The sequence below is a fragment of the Megascapheus bottae genome, chromosome 20 (genome assembly GCF_031878675.1).
Source record: "Megascapheus bottae isolate mThoBot1 chromosome 20, mThoBot2.hap1, whole genome shotgun sequence".
Lineage (NCBI taxonomy): Eukaryota > Metazoa > Chordata > Mammalia > Rodentia > Geomyidae > Megascapheus > Megascapheus bottae.
In genome coordinates this window covers 29,802,349-29,826,824 of record NC_143528.1, presented here as the reverse complement: position 1 = coordinate 29,826,824, position 24,476 = coordinate 29,802,349, and the positions used below count along the sequence as shown (strand labels likewise).

Here is a 24,476-nt window from a genome sequence, read left to right as displayed (position 1 = left end):
CAGCCTGAACAAAAAAGTTCACAAGACTCCCTCTCAACCAAAGGCTGGGCGCAATGATATATGCCTGTCACACCAGTAACAAAAGGGAAATACAAACAGGATTTCAATCCACACTGGCCAAGGCATAAAGTGAGACTAATCTTGAAAACAATCAACTCAAAAAGGAAATGGTGTTGTGGCCAAAATGATCAAGTACCTATTAGCAGGCACGAGGCATTGATCTAAAACCCAGGAACTACCCCCCCCCCAAGCCTCATGAACAAAAGAATCCTTTCATTTTATGGAATATTAAAATCATAGCAAGAGTAAGGATTATATTCTGTGTCACGTCGAAACCTCTGGGCAATCATACCGTTAGTTACAGGCTTGCACTCATGGAGAAGTTACCTCGCAACATTCTCCACATTGTTTAGGGGTAAATGTTATTGTAAAGGGGGGGGGGGTCAAGGGACCAAAAGGGTAATACAAAACCTTGTGAGACCCCTCAGAAAGTATCTAGACACTTCAAGTTTCTTCAGGAGCCACAAGGTTTTCAAATAAGATTCTGGACTGGTAAAATAAATCAGTGAGCGGAGCACTTGTGGCTCACACCTATAATCCTAGCCACTCAGGAGGCTGAGATCTGGGAATTGTGGTTTGAAGGCAGGAATGTGTGTGATACTTGTCTCCAATCAACCACTGAAAATATACAAGGAGAGCATCCGCCTTGAGCAAAAACCTCAGGGACAGTACACAGGACTTGTGTTGAAGTCTATATGCATACACACAAACACACATGCTCACATGATCGCACACACACACAGACCATAATGCTCAAGATGATTACAAATATTGGTATTACAAGCAAGTAATTTTTGTGATACGGAATTCAAGAGAGTAAAAATTTTAAGAATTGAAACAAGAAGCATCCAAAGGTTGAACATCAAATTTTAATCTCGAAACTTTTTATCCAGTCCTCAAATTGCTCACATGAAAAGGAATGATAATTATAATTTTATCATTACCATATCATGGTGTAACAAGCCCTTGTTACAAAATCCATCTACTGTCTTCAAAAAAAAAAAAAACAACAACCAGAAACCAATAGAAAACCCATACATTATATTACCTAACGATCTATTAACAGATGAAACTTTGACCAACTTTATCCCAGGAAACTATTAACAGAGGTACTTCAATCACATAGCTTAAAATATGGAGAAAAAGACAGGTAAAAAATTATCTTAACCTGTAGTAGTCTTTTGACTTTTTTTTAAAATTTTTATAAAATACACAAATTTCCCAAAATAAAGAATATTACGACACATTGGTGTCAAGTTACACTGACAAAAGCTGGTTTCAGCTTGTTTTCCTAACTAAAGATCATTTCACCAAACCTTATATATTACATGAATATCCAAGTAAAGTATTTGTTTAAAAAAATTTAACACACAGGAACATAATATACAGTGTTTTATTTAAAAAAAAAAGTCAACTTAGGAATGATTGATTTCATTTTGGACCACAGGACATCTTTTTAAGACAACAAAACCTCTCCATCTTGCAATATGACTTCCCAGTTCATATTTCTATTTCCTAGCTGGAATTCTTCAAAGTAAAAAACAACACAAAACAAAAAAAAAACAAAAAACAAGGGAATAGGTTTGTGTTTATTTTTTCTTTGAGAAAACTGTGGTGTCAGTCTCATTCACTATCAGGCTGGTCTCCCCTCCCTTCTGTTTTCTGGATTAGCCAGATTGAAGACTGTGTGAGATCTTAAAGTACTTGGTGGAAGCAGTCAATCATATCAAAGACTGAATGAATATAAAGGCAGGCTCAACTGGACTCTCCACTGGAACCCACAAGTCTCCTAGATCAACCTATCTTTCCTTCCTTCTGCTGGGAGGATGTAAAAGATAATTGTCACTAAGGATTGTGGTGATGGTTGATGGATGTCTTCACCAGTGCGGGACTGAGTACAGTCAAGAGCCCCCTGCATCCCCGGATACTCAGTTAAGGACTTTGGGAGAGAGAGATGTAAATGTTGCCCATGTTACACTTCTTGTTCTTGCTCTTATCAATTTGGAGTGCCAACTAACCAAGACAGGAAATTGCCATGAAATATACATACCATGTGGCTTCTGTCACTGTGGATCTCCAGTACCACATGCAAGATGGAGGAGGAAGAATCACAATGGATGAATGGAAAGCTTTCACAGTGTTCCTCACAGCCTTTGAGTCAACACTAGGGCATCACCTACCACTGCCACCTCACAAACACTTGATGGTGTCCTGGGGCATGCATATCACTCAGAGAAAAATGGAAATGATGTGTCACGGCCATTCTCAAGGAACACAACTTCATTTTCTTCTACTGTCCAACCAACAAACTGAGCTGTTTATGCTACAAAACTACATAATTTAGAATACATTTTTGTCTATGGTTGTGCTTTTTATTTTTCCTTATCACCTCACTGATTCCATTTAAGGAAAAAACTGAGAGCTCCCAAATTCAGTTGAGGACTAGTCTTCAGGCTGATTCCTGATCAGACAGGGAATCACTAACTTTTCCTCTCTCGAGTTTTCATTACCCTTCCCGAGGCCCTTGTTTGTTATTAATGCAGTTGTATGTTTGGTTTTTCCAAAGACAAAACAAAACCCAAACATAAATCAAGAGAAATGGTGTATGTGTGTATGTGTGCATGCATATGCGCATGTGCCAGTACTGGGGTTTGAATTCAGGGCCTTGTGTTCTCACTTAGCTTTTCCCCCCCCTTACCATTGGCATTCTACTACTTGAGCCATATCTCTACTTCAGGCTGGTTAGTTAGAGACAAAGGTCTCATAGATTTGTCTATCTGGACTGGTTTCAGACCTGTATCTTCAGATCTCAACTTCCTGTATAGTCAGAAATTATAGGTGTGAGACATAACTGGTGCCTGGATAAGAACTGGCATGTCTGTTTTAAAGAAGCAAAATACCAGGGTGGGAAGAAGTGAGCGGGGGGGGGGGGGGGGAATGCATTTTATAAAGGATCTCTTGCTCTCAACAGGAGATGATCCAGCTTCTCCTTAGCTATCATTTCATAAATTAATAATTTCTTAAAATCATAATCCAAAGAATCTTCATCTATTACAAGAAAAGTTCAAGTTAAAAAAAAGCAAATAAATTAGTTAAGCCTTGTAAACAATTGTCCATTTTAGTTATAGATTTTAAAAAAAAAAAAAGAAAGAAGTATATCAGACAGAACAAGGCACACCTAACAACCAGACCCCAGAGTGAGAACAGCCATCCACTCTCCTTATTCTTGTCACTTGGGGTATCCAAGTCAGGGGGCGCAGTGAAGTCACACACCAACCCTTCGCTCAGCTTCTGACAATCTGGAAGTCCACAGATGTGCTCTTTCCATGAAACTGCTTTGTGCTATTTTGCTGTGTGGTGTATCATTTTTTAAGCCTTCTCAGTGTCAGTATCCTCAGATGTTTTCCACGAAGCTTCCTGGGAAAAGGCCAGTTTTCCCATTACGTTGCAACGTGCCTTTGAACCAGCCATCTTCTCGTTTTTTATGAACAAACACAATGTCTCCTTCCTTCAGTTCAAGTTCTGCTTCACTCTGAGGAGGGTATGAAACCACCACCCTGTGCCTGAGAGAGAGAGAGAGAGAGAGAGAGAGAGAGAGAGAGAGAGAGAGAGAGAGAGAGAGAGAGAGAGAGAGAGAGAGAGAGAGAGAGAGAGAGAGAGAGAGAGAGAGAGAGAGAGATTCGTTAGAATCAGAGCTGTGAGAAAAACAGTGTATGGCTAGGTGATGATGGCTCATGCTTGTAATCCTAGCTACTCAGGAGGTGAGATGTGAAGATCTAGGATTATAGATGGGAGCCAGAGGTGCCAAGCTTAGCCTTGTTTTAATAATACATATCTTTCTCCCTTCCCCACTCTTAGTCTCCTTCTACAGAATTGGAGCTAGCTACCAAGGAAGCCAGATGGAGGTGACATGTTTTAGGTTCCACATTCTTTTATCCCTTCCTATTTTCTCAACATTATTTCTCTCGTTTCCTCTTCTCTTACTCTGCCTAGCCAAAGGGGGAAATTGGAAATCTTGCTGTATCTTGGCCTAACCTCCAGGCTAGACTTAGAGAGCCTGGCATTTTATTGCTTGTGTACACTCTTCTCATGGTGATCAGGAAAATATTATTAAAGGGATAGTGTATGATATTGAAGACGAGGCTATTAAAGGTATTATGGCTTCTACTTTCTCTTGGCTCATTCACTGTGAAAAGTCAGTTGCTATGTTGTGAGGACACTCAGTCTCCTCGTGGAGGGAGCCAGTGGTAAGGAACTGAAGCTTCTCCCCCAAAGCCAATGCTGACTGGTCAATGGTGGTTGCTGAAACCTTAGGAGCTGGATCTCCAGTAGAGCCTGATCCTCCTTCAATCTCCATTCCACTAAAAAATAAATAAATAAAAAGAGCCCTTTCACATGAACAAAGAGACTGCTTAGCAAGAATCTGAGTATCTTTACAAAGATTAAGTGGTTGTCCAAACTGTTACTTGGCTCCATTGGACACAGGAACTAAATTACTCTCAATAAGCTGAAGCAAAAGTACAACACAAGCTAGTTTATTGTTTGTAAGATGGGCTCAGCTTATTCAAGCATAAGAAGCTTTGGTCTAAGGGGCTGACACAGTCTTTAAGGTCATTCAGAGAAACTGCACTTTGGACCAGTTTATTTCAGCTGTCCAGTTCCTTCATCTATAGAACAGGAATGTAATGAGTTAAACAAACAGTGAACACAAAGGTAAAGAGATTGTAAAAAGGATGCTCTAGGATAGTAACTGATTTCCTCATTCAACACCAAAATTCAGCTCTCATGATAACCATAGCTCATGGGAGAGCAGGCAGGGGTCTGACATGTAGTGGGGGGCGCCTGAAGGAGTGGGCTGCTTCTAACCAGAAAACAAACTCAGGCCACAACTTTATAATCCATTGACAATGACACTTCACGTACTTCAGACTGACAAGGCGGTCTGGAATCACTTCTCTTGACATCTTTAAACATAAGCCAAATAACTTCATCATGACCTTCTCTGAGAGAAGGATCCAGATGCGATTTCTCAGGTCTGATGCCAATGTGATAAAAATCCACATAAAAAGCGATGATGTCGTTGTCATTGGGGGCAAGTTAAAATTTCAGAATGCTTTACAATTGTGGGCCAGGGGGAAAGCAAAGTAAAAAAGCAGCAGAGCAGTGATTCAAAACACATTCAAAGGAGATTCCTCGTGAGATCTCTTTTCAACTGGCTCTCCACAAGCGGCTTACAGGTAACACAGAATAGAAATGGTTGGAAAAATAAAAAAGTGAATTAGATAATATATGCATTTTATAAAATGCACTAAGCCAATTTTCTCAAAAAAAATTTTTTTTGAACTACAACTGCTGCGGGGCTAAGAACATAATCTTCCTGCCAAGTTCCCAGTGGGCGTGCATTTTCATTGCTAAGTTATAAACCTCTGGAGGGGGGCGGATAGAATGTGAAACCATGTGCAAATGGTGGAAACTGTGACACAGTCTTCGTCGTGTAAAGACAACCAGGTACAGTGGGGACATAAGCCGTCCAGCCCTTGGCCCTAGTGAGGTGGTTTGCACAGAGACGTCTATGACAGACTCAGAAGGCTTAACACTGGCACGGGAGGCCTACGATCTCAGGCACTGAGAAGCCTTGCCAAGCACAATGTTCACAGACCAGCTAACTGATGTATGGCCCAGCTGCCCAGGCCCCTCACATCTGTGGCCCAATCCTCTCTTGGCCTCACTTGATTATACTTGGTTGTAGGACCACAGGGCTCTTGTGCAGGTCTGATCCTCAAAAGCTCAGACTCTACCCAGGATTTCCAGGTCCCCTCCTGATTCAACCTCTCGCACTTCCATTTCTCCTTACTGTCTGTGTCAGTACCCTGGTTGATTGCCTCATTACTGGATGAGATCTGAGGATCATGGTTCAAAGTCAGCCAGGGCACTAAAGTCTGTGAGACTTATCTCCAATTAGCTACTGGAAAAACTGGAAATGATGTGGTGGTTCAAGGTAGCCTTGAGCTGAAGAGCTCAGGGACAGCACCCAGGCCCAGAGTTCAAGTCCCACAACCAAAAAAAAAAAAAAAAAGAAGTTGCCATTCGCCAAAGCAGTTTCTATCCTATTCTACCCCTTTCCTTTCTCATCTTAATTTTAGGTTATATATTGAACTTTTTTTTCCCCATTTAACAAAGCAGTTTATATGTAGTATGCATCTTGAATTGTGTCATCACTTTCGGTATCTTCACCCCCTCTGGACCTTCCCTGTCCCTTTTATTTCTCAATTCTATGATATATGATGAATTCTTGCCAGGCTAGATTTGAAAACTTTGACTCTCAGATCTTAGCTTCCTGAGTAGCTAGGATTCCAGGCGTAGTGAGTCACCAGTGCCTGGCTACATATTAATATCTTTGAGCAGAAATTCTATCTGTAATGACCCATTGCTGAAAAACCATTAACAGCTTTTTGAACTTGTAAGGTTAATCCTAAAACTGGTAGACAAAGCCCTCTGTGATCTGGCTGTAATCTCTCTTTAGAGCTAGAGCTGGCATCATCACCACAAATGTGCCAAACCCATGTGAAGCCTGCCCAGCACTAGAGGAGAATTCTGTATTTATCTTCCACATCTGGCCTCCGCTCCTCCCGCTCTATGCCTTGGCTCCTATGAAATCTTGCACTGGGAATTTCTCTCCCCACTATCTCTGCTCATCCACACCCTATCAATCTCTCACATGGCTCCCATGCTCCCTTCTGAAATCTCTAGCCCCATGACTGGAAGTCATTTCATGCTTGACTAGAGCCCGGAGGTCTCTCCATGTATATTTTTAAGGCACTTAGCACAGCGCACACTCTATATTGTATCATTACTGCCTGTGTCTCTGTCTCATTAATCTACTGAGCCACAATCTGCTGGGGGTGGGGTGGGGAAGGAGAGCTGATGCTAAATTCATTATGTGCTTCATACTACCACACACAGTACAACGTTCTTAAGCAACTCAAATGATGGAAAGAAAAGGCTTTATCCTATAGTCACATTAAAAAAAATGTACAATGTTCTTTAAAGAGGAAGTATATTTTTAAAAAAAAGGAATGCAATTCTGCTACAATATTACACCCCTGCAAATATTAAGTGAAATAAGCCATTCTAAACAGACTATTATTCTATTATTGTAGAATTCTACTTAAGAGAGACTCAGGGCAGTTACTCATAGAAGCTGGAAGTAGAATGGCATTTTCAGGAAATGGGAAATTTCCAGGAAATAGGGAAAACGAGAGGGGTGGAGGAGCTATTGTTTAAACAATATCAGCGCTTCAGTGTGAGAGCAAGCAACATTTCTAGAGCGGGATAGAGGTGTGTAGCTTCACAATGTTGTTAATACAATTGAATTGGTGAGTTTTATACATTAAAAGGAGAGCAACAAATAAAATGCATAGAAATAATAGTAAAAGAAAGACAATGTGTAAAAAGCCAACTGGTACTGTAGTTGCCTTAAAGGACCCCTAGTCCCAGTGGGGTTCAGACTCTGCCTTACGCAGGTCTCTGCTTCTGCATGGCTGTGAGCCAGTCTTTCACCCAGCTGTTGATGAATATGCACTGGGATAGAAGTGGAGATGCAGATTCTTGCTTCTCTATGCAGAAGCTCAACTGACAGGCAATGCCAAGCCTTCTGGCTTGGGATTAGCTATTCTAGCTCCCATCTAGACAGGCACTGGGAATCCTTTCTTAGTGTAAACTTTCTGTATCCTCACCCCCCCCCAATTGTCTGTCATTTTCTGTAGTTCACACATTACCATTTCTAATCTCCTTTAGTACTTCCCAAAATGAACCTCCCCCCCCAGCCCATGGCTCTGGGAAGCACTCTATCATCCATCACCCCTGGTATGGTTGAGGAATCATTCACTGCTTTGTGCCAGTTACCATACAATCTAAGACCCAATTAAGTATTTCACTGGCAAAACCATACCAGCTTTGCTTTGTAGTGAACTCAAAGTCCAAGTAAATTATGTCCATTGCCTCACTCAGTGGATTCATTGTCACTGACTCAAAGAAATTAATCATGCTGGCTAAACCCAACTGCTTTTCTGTAAATCTATCCCTAGCTAATTTGTATGTTTCCAAGTATTGTGGCTTAATCCCTGATCAAAGATCACAGGTTCTTTTCCAATTTAGGAGATGGGTTTAAACGTATGTTTTTATCCCTTTAAATTCTAATATGAAGAAATAGAGGGAAAACAACAAGAAACTGTCACATACACTTTTCTTTGTCGTCCTTTCTGAGATACTTTCTTTCGACTTTCTCTTTGCAATTTCCTAATTACTTACCCCCCTGCAATCCTTCTAAAATAGAGTCTAAAAAATATTTGTTCTATTATTTCAGCTGTCATCAATTATGCATTTTCTGCCTCCAGGCTATAGTGTTATTTTCTTGCTTGTTTTCTTCAGTCTCTCTAACACACACAAAAGACTCCTTTTGTTCCTCAGGAGAATTCTCTCAGCTGACACCAAGACCTGTCAACACACTTCAAGGCTTCCCCTTTCTTATTATGAGATGGCTTATGGCTCCATCATGGCAATATTTGTTTTTCCATTGCCAGCCTGGAACTGGCCCTGATCACATATTTTTTTAACTATATTTCTTTTTTCTCCCCCTTTTATTTTAGATTTATAAGACCAGGTCATAGTTTGGTAGGTGATTTTAAGCTTCTTCTCCTCATTAAGAGTCTGCACATAACTGTATCTCACATTATCCCAGTACTATACAGTTAAAAAAAAATTCAGTGAAATTCTGTTAGTTTTGTCAGGGTAAGAGTTGATGTTTTCACCATGAATGAAGGAATTTTAAGACCTTCAAATGCTTTCTGAATTATACTCGTGTGAAAATTAATCTTTCCTTCATTTTAAGCAGTACTTTTTTTTTTTACTGTGTTGAAAACATGCAAAGAAGTAATCCCTAAATTACATACTTAGTAGCTTTCTATTAACCCCCAAATTCCATTCTCAGGATTCCTATAGTGGTTTCATGTTGCTTTTCATAATTGGACAGACTTTAAGAATCGATGCTAGGCAAAGGGCTAGGGTTACTTGCTGGGGTTGCCTATACTATTACATTTAATATTCCACTGAGCTAATATGGCTTATAAACATATAAAGTTGGGCAGAATTCTCCATAGACTCCTTCTCCACTCCTAAAACCGAAATGCTCACATAAAAACCTTTCAGACTTCTTTCTGTACTGCCAGGGCCCATCTGTGCCCTCATTAAATTTGCCACTTTTTTTTTCTCATCTGATATGCAGCCCTCGCTCCCTGGACCAGCATCACCTGTCTGCTTTAGCAGACTTCTCCTTTTCAGATGCATTGAACAGCAGGAGCCTGCTGCTAGAAATGAGCCCCACTAAGAGGCAAGGACCCGCATGCAGAAGCCACAGAGACTGAGGACATCTGGCAAGTGAAAAGGAATGCATAATGGGGCATGGAGAGAGTGGGGGGTGGGGGCCTGGCACTGCTCAGCCAAGGCCTATGGAGAGCCCAGGCACATTGAACCATCACCTAAACTGTCACACAAAATGCCACAGTCACACAAAATGCCACAAAGCTCAGGGGGGGGGGGGGGGAAGAACTCAGTGCCTCAGGGCATGGAGGAAACCCACAGATCAAGCCTGGAGGCAGAGAGGGAGTCTTTGTGATTAAAAGAAATTACACAAGTAACTGAAATAACTCCAGGGGACAGGAGAGGCTGTCTCTGGAAAGTCTGAGAAACACCCAAAGTGAGAGGACACAATGATTTCAGAGGACAAGGATCATCTCAAAACTGGCTTCATAAGGGTCAGAACTACAGAAAATTACTGCATCTCGCTATTAAAATTATATAATAAATTAGGTGCCGATGGTTCACACCTGTAATTCCAGCTACTCAGGAGGCTGAGATCTGAGAATCTCGGTTCAAAGCCAGCTCAAGCAGGAATGTCTCTAAGACTCTCTTATGGGACCAAAAACTTGCCAAATATGTTTTCATGCTCTTTCCTGGAGTGATCATGAACTCACCTTTCACAAACAACAGGCCGGGGCTCATTCAGGACTGGACCCAGGGAGGAGCAGGCCTGCCGGGGCGGTGGCGCGATGGGCACTGCAGAGTCCAGGGAACTTGTCTTGCGGTGGAAGGCATCCTGGGCTGAGGCAGCTCCCGCTGCTCCCGTGGCCGCTCCATCCCCGTCTATGGAGCAGGAGTTGGTCCTGCCATGGCTGCAGCCTAAGGGTAGCTCGGGACCCACGGCCCCCTGCAAGGACAACTCACCACCCCCCAGCTCCACTTCCAGGGTGGGTGATGCTGGAGGGGACACACGGGGCTTCCGTTTGGTGGAGGCTCCAGAAAGCAGCTTCAGCAACCCCTTCTTTTCTTTCTAGAGAAAAGAAATATGGACATAAGTTGGAGGTGGATCGTCTCATTGCAGTGGAGCTCATGGGCGGAGCCCTTTTGGCGGTTGTAGGTTGGGGTCCATCTTTGAAAAGAATTGGCTATGAATGATTACTCCTCAGGATAATAAATTGCCCACTAACGATCCCCTATTGTAATGGTTTCCATAAATGTCTGACTGTCCCCTCATCTGGTTACCACTTTGTATGTGAATTTTGGTTGCTGCTGTTTTCTGCCACTGCTCTTTCTGCCTGCATTTGTTGGTTTTGGTTATTCCACTGTTTCTTCCTATGTTCTACTGAGTAGTAAGATGAACTGGTAAAAACAGACAGAACTCAATTTGCATTTTAGTGTAGTTCAAAACACAGCAGAGGCTAGGTGCTGGTGGCTCAGACATGTAATTCTACCTGCTCAGGAAGCTGAGAGGTGAGTGAGGACTGAGCTTTAAAGCCAACATGGACCAACAAATTGAAGACTCTTTTTTTTTTTTTTCCCAGTTAACTAGCAAAATGCTAAAAGTGGAGGTGCGGCTCAAGTTGCAGAGCATCAACCAAGCTAAGCAAGAGCACGAAACTCTGAATTTAAGCCTCAGTACCCACATAATGAAAGAAAAAAAAATGAACAAACTAAAAACAAACAAAATACCAAACCCCACAAAAAGATACATTAGAGTAAGATGGAAATTTCAGATTTTAGATTTCATTTCTTGAGATGCTGCCTATCCATCTCTTAATTATTTTCAGCTAATTAAGCTGACTATGCCACATTAATTGTAGACGTAAAGCAATTTCCTCCACATCCACAGCTGAGCCCCATCATTTACAGTAATGATACCTTGAACAGAATGAAGGCTTACCCCACTTCTTACATGTCACCACATTGATTATATTTAACCAACTCTAGGAGAAGTCTCTATGGGGCCTGTGCTTCCTTGACTGTCAGCCCCCAAAACAACAAGAAACCATGGGTATCTTAATTTTTTTTTCATTTTGCAAGTAAATGTTCTGTGAGTTCTCTACAGCCATCTTATTCCCCAAAAGCCATGGTTGCATTGCAAAGAAAGCTAGAGCTCTAGTGAATGTTCCTTTGTCAAGCTTTAAGTCAATGTTCGTCTTGATCATGAAGTTTAATAATCATCTTAAACTTGTGGCCCTAAGATGCTGAATACATCATTAAGTCCTCTGAATAAAAACATGGCCTGAAAGTCCATCATTTTAAAGAGAACTATTCCACTAGGGAACTATAAGAAAATTGGAATTAAAGCCCACTAACAGGGAAAATGAATTATCAAGGACCCACCAGGAGATATAACACTAAGAAATTCTTGGGATTGTAAGATAGTTCAGACTCAGTAAAAACCCCTTTAGGGGATGAAATTTCATCTGCAGTAGCACAGTTCTATTAGAGACAGCATGGCAGAAAAAAAAGAGGAAGAGACCAAAGCAATCATTTATCAGATGGTGAGCAAATACCCCTGGGAAAAAGCACCATAGTCGTCCCCATTTGACAACTACTGTTCACAGTGTATGTGTTAGTTACCAGTGGACTAGGAATGGAAAGAGGGGTGGGTGGGGGTCAGGGAGTAAATGCTGTGGCCATTTCTGTCCTGCTTGGCCTGGGCTAGAGATGCACACACCAGTGCCCTCCCTACCTCTCCTAGGCAGCAGAAGAGCTTTTGCTTCTCTTCAAGGCCTGGTTTAGCTCATCTCTCATCTGGCTAGTTTCTGTTTCACCCACCCAATGCCACATTTCGTAGGGGAGCACCATATGCATTCTAATAAATGACCCTGCAAACTTGAACTACCTATCTGAGTGTAACACATACCCCTGCATCTCAGCGGATGCCTGGTACAAGGCTCTCCACGTACTAAAATAGAGGACAGAATAATAGTATAGGGGGATGGCACCAGTGAGTGCTAGTGCATGGATGATATATTAGGATGTTCTGGATTCCCCAAATGAAGAAGAAATAAAGTATTATTTTGTTTTATTTATTTATTTATTTATTTATTTAGGCCAGTCATGGAGCTTGAACTCAGGGCCTGGGCACTGTCCTTGGACACTTTTTGCTCAAGGCTAGTGCTCTGCCACTTGAGCCATGGGGCCACTTCCAGCTTTTTCTTTTTTTTTCTTTCTTTCTTTTTTGCCAGTCCTGGGTCTTGAGCTCAGGGCCTGAGCACTGTCCTTCGGCTTTCTCAAGGCCAGAAATCTACCACTTGAGCCACAGCACCACTTCTGGCTTTTTTCTATGTATGTGGTAGGAATTGAACCCAGGCCTTCGTGTATACTAGGCAAGCACTCTACCACTAGGCCAAACTCCTGGCCCTGTTTTATTTATTTCTTTACTTATTTTTTGGTCAGTGAAGTGGCTTGACTGCCCAAAGCCATGCCAGATTCTTGTAGAATCCAAGGCTGGAAGGATCAAAAATCAAGTAGGGAAAGAGTGATGTCTGATCCCCTCTACTTCTGAGGTGGCTGTCAGCTGCAATTTCCAGCTGCTCCCGCCATGATATAAGAAAGCACACTCTAATTTCTGGACCCCTGTAGATCCACCCAGAACATCAAGTCCACTGATAAATTATAATCTCAGCAAGCTACAGTTAAAGATGTTGCTTAAAAGCTCAAGGCTGGGCACTCAGAAGAATATCAGATAACTGAATTGCGCTCAGGGAACAGCCTCTAAAGTGATTAGGAAGAAAAATGACTTGGTTCATTGAAAATGATTAAACACATTAACTACAGCTCACTTTAATGACTTCTAGGGGATGTGCTATCACCATCAGCCATGCTGACTACCCATGGAGCAGAGGAGAAGAATTAGGTATCATGGCAGGGTGTGGGCAGGGAGGCGTGTGTTGGGGGGACGGTGGTGAACATAGGAAAGATGTAGCTCTTCTTCCACAGAGCTGTGCTGTTATAGATTCTGATGTTTTCTCTATTAGAAGAACAATATGCTTCCTAAGAGAGGTGATTTTGCAAATCAAGAGACTTGCCATCAAGGCACCTTCATTTATTTTTTTTTAAATCCAATAGCAAATGTGAAAATGATAGAAGAATTAATTCTGACTACGCTTTAGCAAAACTATTTTTTTAAAGTAACAGTACGCATGAAAAAAGGGACGTATCTTTTAACATGAACCTGAATAACTCACCTCCTGTGGATTCCCCAAGATATTATTCCCAGATGAAATAATGTTTTTAGAATCCTAATTTGTCTTTAGAAGGTCTGATGGCTTAAAATAGCATTCCGTATGTAAAAAGACAATTTGAGTCTTTTGTGATTTTCACAAAATCTAAGAGTTATTCCTGTAGGCAAACTATTTTCTAGTGGGGTATGGTGGTGCATATCTGTAAATCTCAGCTTCTTGTGAGGCAGGAGGACTGTGGGTTTGAGACTAGCCTGGGTCACATAGTAAATTCAAGTCAGCAACATACCAAGACCCTGCGACCTCACACCAAAAGAAAAGAGATCTGCTTAGTAGTTTAAAAAAAAAAGGGGGGGGGGCAAGAACTCATGGATGCTAAGCATATTGAGTCTCTGGGCTCTGAAGAATTTTTTTTTAAAGTTTTGAAAATAGCCCAAGAACCAAAGTAGGGTAAGAAGAGAGAAATGAGCCAGTTTCTATCTGTGATACTAATGGCCAAAAGTGCTTCTTTAAAAAGGACCATGAGAGGCTGGGAGTGTGGCCTACTGGTAGAGTGCTTGCCTAGCATACACAAAGATCTGGGTTCGATTCCTTGGTACTACATACACAGAAAAGGCCAGAAGTGGTACTGTGGCTCAAGTGGCAGAGTGCTAGCCTTGAGCAAAAAGTGTGTCTAAGGACAGTGCCCACACCTGGAGTTCCAGCCCCAGGACTGGCAAGAAAGAAAAGAAGGATCATGAGACATTCTAGAGATGATTATTAACAACACCACGTTCAATTAGGAAGATTTCCTCATTATTTCTTCCAGAAACCAGGTGAGATAGGAATTCATTCCTCTCATGACAAAAAGCTCTCTAAGCTTGCCTAAAACCAGGTTACTAAAGAGTACAACAGAGGTCTTCATCACAACTACATTTTTCTCTTCCAACACAGGCAACCTCTTTAGAGACACGTTTACCATGGAGTATTAAGAAGACATTTTCTTTTGTTCCCTTCATCCCTATTTGTCTCCTCCTTTCTTTCCCTCCTTTCCTTTCCTCTTTTTCTGTCTTTCTTTTTTTATTGAGGGAGTCCTGGAGCTTGAACTCAGGGCCTCTTGCTCTTGCTTGTCTTTTTGATCAAGGCTGGTGCTCTACTAGTACATAGTACAGCTTCATTCCTGGTTTGTTTGTTTTTTTTTGCTAACTGGAGATAACAGTCTCACAGTTTTCTGTCTAGACTATCTTCAAATCTTGGTCCTCAACCTTGAATCTCAACTTGTGAGCAGATAAGATTATAAGCATGAGTCCCTGGCTCCTAGCTTTCTCATTCCTCCCTCTCCTCCTCACTCCTCTCCCTCTCCTCCTCCCTCCCTCTCTCCCTCCCTTTCTTTTTCCCCTTTCCTACTTCTTGCCTCTCTCTGCCTCTAGCCTTTTCTTCCTTCTTTTTCTTTTTGTGGTACTTGGGATTGAAACCAAAGCGCTCAGGTGATCTTATGTCTGACAGCAAAAAGAAAAAAGGAAATTATTTGAGCAAAAAAGAAAAATCAGTAACAACTCCAGGAAGAGTTCAGAATAGAAGATAATGGACATTTAAAAACACAGTAGAGCCTTTTGCTTAAAAAAGAAAAATCTAGAAAAACAAGAAAGGTCCTCAACTATTGGCTGACAGATTTAAAAAAAACCCTGAGGTTGGTGCCCTAAGGGTGAGAATGATCAGGCACTCAAGGATGAAGCTTTGGGTAACTGTTGACCTTTTGTCCATTTTTAGAAAAATGTCCATAGCAGGGTGCAGTGGCTCACGCCTGTAATCCTAGCCACTCAGGAGGCTGAGATCTGAGGATCAAGGCTCAAAGCCAGCCTGGACACAAAAGGACCTGAGACTCTTATCTCCATTAAACTCTAGAAAATGGGAAGTAGGGCTAGGCTGAAGGAGGGGAGGAGGGTAGAATTGAGCTGAAGAGCTCAGGGACAATGCCCAGGCCCAGGGGTAGGGCTGAGCTGTAGAGCTCAGGGACAGCACCTAGGCTGAGTTCAAGCCCCATGTCCAACAACAACAACAACAAAAAAGTCCAGACTTACCAAGCTGCTAATGAGCTGACAATTCTAGAAGAAATCAGGGAATCAGTGTGTCTGCAGGGCATCGGAGCACAGGGAGGAGAGGATGGTAGGTGAGCTATCATTTGGGAGAATGAGCATGTGCTGCCAGGGTATTGAGGGCATTGCTCTGATAACTACCGACCTATCTACTAGGAAGACTTATCAAAACAGACTCTGATACACTTCCCTTGACTTGCTGGCGGATTCTGAGCAAACTGCAACTTTGGATCCAATTCTGATCAACTGAGGAAGGGAAGAGACCAGACAGAGATGGACAAGTTTGGCTTGAGAAGCAGAAATAGCCAGAACTTGGAATAAAGTACCTTAAAAAGAAGTTAGTGATATATTTGATCTCTAAAGTTTAAAAGAAGTGATTTTTAAAAGTTCAAAGGAAACATATGCAAAACATGAAACCCAAAAGGGAAGAATGGGAGAATGGTGAAAAATGAACTCCTGCCCATACAATTGCAAATTATCCCTGCAGATGAAAATGTTGAGGTGTAAAAGGTACTGCTCCCCTACAGAGCTGGCTAATATGATCCAACTTTTAAAGGCTTTGTACAAAAAGATCAAGAATACAATAAAGAATGCTATGCCGGTCCATAGCCATTCAAGATGACCAAAGATCAAATGAGCTTAAACTAGTCAAAATGCTAATGAAAGAAAAAAGAAGCCATTTTAAAAATCATCTGTGAATCCAAAAGAATAAGAAAGACACAGGCCTACTGTCAGGGCTATGTAGTGGTTCCAGTTGGGAAAAATAGAAAGAAGAAAGGGAAGGATAACCTTTATACTAGAAAGGAAAAGCAAATCTTTTTTTTCTTTTCTTTTTGGTAATACTACTGGGGCTTGAACTCAGAGCCTGGGAGCGAGCAGTCCCTTAGCTTTTTATTTACTTATTTATTTATTTTTGGTTCATCATGGGGCTTGAATTCTTGAGCTCTTCAGCTCAAGGCTAATGTTGTACCACCTGAGACACAGCACCACTTCTGGTTTTCTGGTGGTTAATTGGAGATAAGAGTCTCACGGACTTTTTGTGCCCAGGCTGGCTTTGAACTGAGATCCTCAGATTTCAGCCTCCTGAATAGCTGGGATTACAGGTGTGAGTCACCGGCTCCTTTGGCTTTTTCTGCTCAAGGCTAAGTGCCCTATCACTTAAGCTATACCTCACTGTCTGGCTTTTGGTGGTTAACTGCCCAAGCCAGCTTTGAACCACAATCCTTAGATTCAGCCTCCTGAGTAGCCAGGATTACAGACAGCCAAGGCTCAGACAGGGAAAGCAAATATTGACATGAAAGAAATGATTGAAGAGAATGGGATTTACAGATCTAACAAATACTCTTTTGACAGGCTGAATTCAAGTCAGTCAGTAGAAAGAGAAAGTTAACAACTGAAATGTAACCCATAATCTTGAAGAGTTTCTGATGAATCTGGGGTGAGGATCAATTCCACAGGCGAAGACCAGTTTAGGTACAAAACAACTTCTGGGAAACTCTAAAAGGTTTATGAGCATTGAGAAGAGGAAACAAAGACTCTGAGGAGTGGGAGGTTATTTGGATGGGAAAATGTTACGAACATTTGCATCTCAATATGGCATCACCAAGTTCTCCCATAATTCTCTTGCAAACCTGACAAATAAATATGGCCCAAAGGATGCCAATCATGAAGATTCACGATAAAGTGAGTGATGATAATCATGGAATGCCTACTGTCATTAAAAGCCTCTTTATAGGTTTAGAACACTGAGGTAGAAGATTTAAAAAAAAAAAAAAAAAGACTAGAGGAATGGATGAAAAGCAGCTGCATATAGAAAACAGCTGGACAAATATTCCTGAGCAGTGTGCAGAAAAAAGCATATTCTTTGTGTCCCCTCAAAATAGAGGGCACTGAGAAAAGATTTGTGCTCAGTGAACTCCAGGACTATCCTGTGCCAGAGCACTTACAACCACTGAGCACCTCTATGGCCAGTGCTATTTGTCAGAGGCATATCTCTGAAGAGGGGGTGATACTTAAGGTAGTACTTGAAAGGCCCCAAAAAGTTGACAGAGTCAGGTCCTAAAAATTAAAGGGTTGGGGCAGGGTCACATGTCTCCTGAACATATGTACGGAAGAACTTATCTCCTGGCTTTCTCCAAATTCTAGCCTCCTTTTCAATGGCATTTCCAGCTCTGTTTTTGTTTTTCCACATTTCTTTGTCTTTGGTCCGCTTCATCTTCAGGAAGATTCACGAACTTAACATTGGGTCACCTTCAGAACATGATTTCCTCTTGTCTTAGGACTCTTTAATCATATCTACAAAATCTTTTTTTTTTAACCAGTAATGAAGCACATTTAAAAGGTTCTAAAAAAAGGAGGTCGCATCTTTGAAGACCTATTCATTGTATTTTTCAAGCATTAAAGATCTGATGAATTGTTACTGGAAGTACCAGGGCCTGGAGACACATGAGCCCAAGCATTAAAATCTAAACTACAGGCTGGTGGCTCACCTCCTTAAACCTAGCTAATTAATTAGGAGGCTGAGAGCTGAGGTTCATGATTCACAGCCAGTCCAGGGAAGACTCTTCCCTCCAATTAAGCACCAAAAAAACCCCCCAAAAAACAAACCCAAAAAACAAAAACAAAACCAGAAATGTCACTGTGGCTTAAGTGGTAGAGTGCTAGCTTTGAACCAAAAAGCTCAGAGACAGTGGTGAAACCTTGAGTTCAAGCCCCCAAACCAGCACACATACCCCCCCAATCAAAACTATTAAAAACAATTGTATTAATGATATTAACAAAATTGGACACCAGTTTAAACACAAGTTTGATAGTTAATTATGAACACTGAGCAGATACCACTTGTTTTCCAAACCTTTCATGTTAAAAGTTAATTAAATATTAACTTTTTAGTAGGCTGTAAAGTTGATTTCCTTATAAACTCCTATTTATGAGTTTCCCTAACTACTTAAATATGGCAACATACAGTGTCACTGAGCCAGGTGGCTGTGAGTTTATGATTACCCTAGAGATTCCCTAAAACTTTCCAGTGCTCAGGGACATGCAGGGGAGAGAAATCTCATCCTTTCCTAAACAACTTCTCTATTTGTATTTTCCTTAAAACTAAGCTCCAAATGAGAGATTAAAAAAAATAATAATAAAAGTTATGGACTTAGAAAATGATTTTTTCTTCGTAAATTTCAGATCTCATTTCTCAAGGAAACAGTAATTATGGATGGAATTACTATAGATGAATTAAATCCACAAGTAACACTTTTACTCATAAAATAATATTGTTATTTTTGTCATTCCTGGGGCTTAAACTCAGGGCATGACGCCCTTTCCTTAGCTTCATTCACTCTATAATTTGAGCCACATCTCCACGGCTAGCTTTTCAGCTTTTTCCTGATAAAGTGAAGATAGTCTCTTGGACTTTTCTGCCTAGGCTGGCTTTGAACCCTGATCCTCGGATCTCGGTCTTCTGAGTAAGGTAAGATTACAGAGGATGAGTCACCCATGCCCAGTTTAAAAAACAAAACAAAACAAAAATGTTTATTTTTAAGTAGAACTGTCTACAAACATGACCAAATAATTGGGAAACTTTGAGGACAAAGAAATTAAAGACCAAAGGAGTAACTGAAGAGGAAAGGAAATTCCTCCATGTTTACTAGACAGCAAGAGAGGCCTGACTAAGTCTCACTGAGGTTTCCCTACCCTTTCAAAGACAGCCTGTCAACGGGGAATGGTGAAATGCAGACAAAACAAGGTGGAGATGAGAGGGCAAGATGTTGCCCGAGTTTCCTCTCCTGGCACACCTGGCATCATGACTCGCACATGGTAAGAGCCTAAGGGACTGTGGAACAATGAATCCTTTCACTGAGCCAGAAACCATGAGACATGACCCTAGCTGAGAAGCCGGAAATGGGACTTACTTTACTGTCCTTGTCTGGTTTGCTTGTTGAACTGTTCCCACAAGCCGAGGCAGCGCTGTCAGGAGATGTGGGCAGTCCAGGGAGAATAGTCACCGTCCGGCTACTGGGTTCCATTTCCAGAGAGGCAGCAGTGACACTCGAGGGGGTGTGGGGGGCACTGGCTCTACTGATGCCACCTGCAGCAGCACCTGCCATTGCAGGCAGAGGCTGTGGGGAGGCCAGCGAATGGTGGGTTAGGCCCACAGGGCCAGGGCCCAGGCAGGCACTATTCTGAACCTGGATGGGTGTCACTGCAGCTGTGGGGCGCTCTTGGTTATGTGCTGCAACTGGAAAAGGACAAGAGGCGACAGTCAACTTCCTACCAAGTACAGCCCAGCAAGACACGAGTCGCGCCACCCAGTCAGATCGTAATTAAAGGTTGCTGCTGCCATTTACTCCAATGGAGAATGGGGGCAGTGTGATTCTAATTCCCTGAAGTAAGTCATGATTGGATTCCTGACCTACCAACCTTGTAAAGCATAGCTAGCAGCTCAGCTATAACCACATGCTAGGGATAGTGAAATCGGAGACTGCGCATGGTCTGGACTATAAAAATGACACTGTTGACAGTCTTCACTTTGGCCTAGATTCTTCCCAGGGTTAGATCTGTAGGTCAGTTTTGAATCGACTTAAAAGGTAGGCGTGGCCCAAATGAGCAGATTTAACGTGCCTGTTAAGGAAGGTTTGGTCCCCACTTGGTGGCGCTAGTGAGAGCTCATTGGCTCTAGAGTGTATTAATGTCATCTTGGTGGTGCAAATGAGAACCATTTGGCTCAAGTGTATTAATATCATCAATGGACTACCAGGATCTGGTTGAAAGAACCAGGCCACTGGGGAAGTGTCTTTAAATATGTTTTCTGGATGTCGCAAAGTGAGCAATTGTGATCCTACATCCTTTCTGCCACAAACCTATGTCTTCCCACAAGTCACAGCAATAAACCAACATGGCCTAAAACCTCTGAAGCCATGAGCCGAAAGGAATCTCTCTTCTTTTTGGATAGTTTCATCCCTGTGGCAATGTCTGAAAGGAACAATGTTAGTACCAGCAACTAGACTGAAGCTGCTTCTGTTTAGTGTCATTTATTATTTGACCTCTTAACATCTGGCCTAAGTGATCTGCTCTTAGGCAAGCAACCTCTTTCCCCATGTGTTCTAATGAGGTTTTCTTCCTACCTGTCCTCACAGCATTGCGGGCCTGATTGACGGTCATCTGCAACAGGACTTTAGCCTGAGGACTGCTCTGGATGTGAGCTGCTGACACCACGGCTGTGGGGACCACGCTGGGACCGCCAGGCACCCCATTGCCCTGGAGCTTTGGGATAGGCCCTCCTGCACTAGAAGGGTTGGCCATGGTCACTCGACTTGTCTGTCCTGCGGTAGACACGGGGACTTTAGCCTGAGAAGCACTTGTCACTGTCCTGCGAAGATAGAAGCAGATGGAAAACCGAATCCATCAGCAAGAGAGCAGAATGATTATATGCAAGAAAAATGATTCGACGATATTCAAGACAGTATTTTTATTTATTTATGTATTTATTTTTGCAGATTCTGGGGCTCAAGGGCTGTCGAGCTCCATTTTGCTCAAGGCTAACGCTCAAGGCTTTTTCTGTGACTAACTGGAGATAAGAGCCCTTCAGACCTTCCAGCCAGGGCTAGCTTCAAACCACAATCCTCAAATCTCAGCCTCCTGAGTAGCTAGGATTATAGGCACCTGCAGACAGAATGATTTTTTTTTTAACGAGTGCAATTATTTTGTACAGATTTTAAGAAGAGCAGATTCAATAAAATGATGACCCTGAGTCAGAGAAAGGTCTTGAAATTGCTCTGAGTTACCAGAAACCACATGTCATTGCCTGTTTGTTTCTCTCTACTTACCTCTAGCATATCATATAGCACTGTCAATAAACATAAGTGCACATGCACACATACGCATATAACACCCAGCCGCCTTCCTCCCACCCCCCCCCCGCCCCCATATCCCTTCTGGCATCTCCTGGACTACTTCAATCACATTTACACTTCAAGATTCAGTACAAATCCTAGCATTTCAAGAAGTCTTGTCTCAAGTTCAAATGTAAGACCTGCCTGAAGGATTCTACAAATTTCATGTAGATATTGGCCTTTATTGTATTTTTATATTTTGACCCTTGATTACAAAATGTGGTGTTTTTTTAAAAAATAAATTCCACATGATATACTGCTGACAAAAGACTGAATCTATGAAAACAGGGTCCATGTAAAAATGGTTCTTTTCTACTCTACTATCTGCCTGGCAGTAAGGTAAACCTTTACTTACAAACTGAATTTAATTAAGTACAGACTGTATTGTGTAGTACATTCCTGATATGTTAAATTTATTGAAATGATGATGATTTTGAACACAGCAGTTTTCCACTAGGTAGAATACTTCATTAACTCAAATGTCCTTATTATTTACAACAATGAATAAGAGAACATTTGCTGTTAGCATTTTTCTGGAGTTAAATAAGCAGAGGTTTTTAATCATTTTTTTGAACCTCGTAAAAAGTGTCTTCCTTCATTAACTTCATTTTTATTGTTGCTTCTTATATTTCCCTTATTTTTTAAAATTATTTTTATAAGTGTTGTTATTTTGTACCAGGGAGATCCTAGCTGCCATTTTCTGGATGGGCTTGATCCTGAATGTAGAACTTAACAAGTACAGAAAAGGTTGATATTGATTAAAAATTTGCAAGTCAGATTAAAGCTAACAGTCTGCCACCATCTGCAACCATAGTGATTTTCATTTGATTAGGCTGCTGGCCAACCTATAAATCAGGGGCAACAGCTGACAAACATGTCAGTTCATTAAGCCATTTGTCTAGAATCAAGAGGGCTGAGCAGTGATTGAACACAGTTAAACCTGAACCATTTCTTAAGAGCCCAATGTTCAAAGCCAGCATTTTCCCGTATTCAGCTTATTATAGGCTATTTCAACATTACTTTGTTCTGGGCCCAGAAGATATACTGTCTCTTAAAAAAAAAGAAGAGTATTTATTAGTATGGAAACAATATATATTGTGGAAGCTTATTATATAAAGTGTCTATCACTCTACATGGGTTTTCAATCTCAGTGATCTTTGGGGGCCAGAGAATTCTTTTGAGGAAGCTCTCTGTGCATTGCTGAATTTCGCAGCATCCCTGGTCTCCAATCCATGATATACTAAAGGGACACTCCCAATTCCCCAAGATGTGACCATCAAAAAATGCACCCAGATGTCACTAAATGTCCCTTGGGAGTAAAACTGTCCTCAATTAAAATAGATCTATTCCTTATATAATGAATTATTCCTTATGCAATGAATATTTCTATTTTAATTCTATTCTACTATCCTATTTATTCTATCCATTATTCTATTTATTTTATTTATTTCTATTCTATATTTCCATTTTATAGGTACTGTCAGAACTTCCAGGCTTGCTTTTGTGACTACCAAGTTCATGGAATAACTACAGATCTAGACCACATATGTTTGAATACTTCTTCATTGTGATCTTGGATGAGTTATTCAATGTCACTGTCCCTAAATTTCCTCATCTATGAAACTGAAGGATAATAACAGATCTGATGCCAATGGATTAAGGACAAAGAGGTAATGTGAGTAATGTGGTTAGAAATTGGTCTGTCTGGTGAATAGCCGGCTTTATATCGAAATATAGGTATTAACAATGCCACTTTTATTTATTTTAAATACCATGCCTTTTATTTTCCTGGAGGAAAATGCTGAAAATGGTAGAGTTGAGTCTTCCTACATATAAATTAAAGCAAGTAGCTTACAACCCGAGATATTCATTGATGGAAACCTATAATTTCAACACATACCCATGGGAGAAGTAAGCTAAGAATCTTAGTGTTGGAAGGGATTTTAGCAGAAATAGATGGGGATTTTAAAAGCTTTGGCTTTAGAACAGGCAATTAAAATGCAAGAAGGAATCTGAACAGGCTGGAAACCTTGAAGGAAAAAAAAAAAAAGAATCAAGCATGTGTGCTTAGCACTTAGTAAACAATTTACTTAAAACCATACCTTGTGACTGGTGCCACATAATTGCCAGGGAAAACTCCAATCTTACTGGTATGCATCGATGTCCCTTTGAACCAGCCATCCTGGCAACGTTCGAACACCAAAAACATCTCCCCTTTCCTCAGCTCTAGTTCATCCTCTTTCCGTGGAGTGTATGGATATATAGCCACATACCTAAAAGGGAGAAAGATACTTGGCTCAGGCTAATAGACGAAAATCCGGTCTACTCCCATATCTTACTTGGTACAAAGTCTTATCAAACAGTTTGTACAAATGTACCCGGAAAGTGAACACTTTCAAGGGCTGGTGGCTAGGCTGGTAATCCTAGATATTCAAAAGGCTGACTTCTAAGAATCGCAGTTCCAAGTTAGCCTGGGCAGCAAGTCAGAGAGACTCTTAATTAACCAGCCAAAAATCTGGAAGAAAAAATGTGGTTCAAGTGGTAGAGTACCAGCCTTGAGCAAAATAAGCCAAGCATGAGAGCCCAAGGCACAAGAGCACCCTTTAGACTTGGGAAGTAGTCCCACATGCTGACACAAGGTATAAAATCCCACTGAGAAGCACAATACACTAGCCTTCCTACACAAACCGAACCAGAGGCTGGGGCCGCACCTTCTTCTGTTTGCTCAGCCTTCTAAGAAGCAGGCTGAAGAACATCAAAGGAAAGCAAAGTGCCGACTGCAGAGAGAACAAAATGACTCCACAATGCAAAGTGACTGTGCCTAGCCACACAGAGAAACCAGGGAAGAAACCTGAAGTTTTTAACCTGTGCTCTGAATTTTGGGGTATAAATGCACACCATAC

General features: G+C 41.4%; 1 protein-coding gene across 2 annotated transcripts in view; it reads right to left on the bottom strand.

Moving 5' to 3' along the window:
* Positions 1-910: 910 nt before the first annotated feature.
* The window catches only part of Sh3rf1 (SH3 domain containing ring finger 1), a 138,447-nt gene continuing 114,881 nt past the window's right edge, over positions 911-24,476 (bottom strand). For both annotated transcript variants that reach the window (XM_090354207.1, XM_090354208.1), the window contains 5 exons: positions 23,676-23,846; positions 20,806-21,050; positions 19,594-19,919; positions 10,092-10,447; positions 911-3,623 (listed from right to left, as the gene is read on the bottom strand). In XM_090354207.1, coding sequence (XP_090210333.1) covers positions 3,455-3,623; positions 10,092-10,447; positions 19,594-19,919; positions 20,806-21,050; positions 23,676-23,846 — 1,267 coding nt within the window. In that variant the 3' untranslated portion in view covers positions 911-3,454. The remainder of the gene's footprint in view (positions 3,624-10,091; positions 10,448-19,593; positions 19,920-20,805; positions 21,051-23,675; positions 23,847-24,476) is intronic.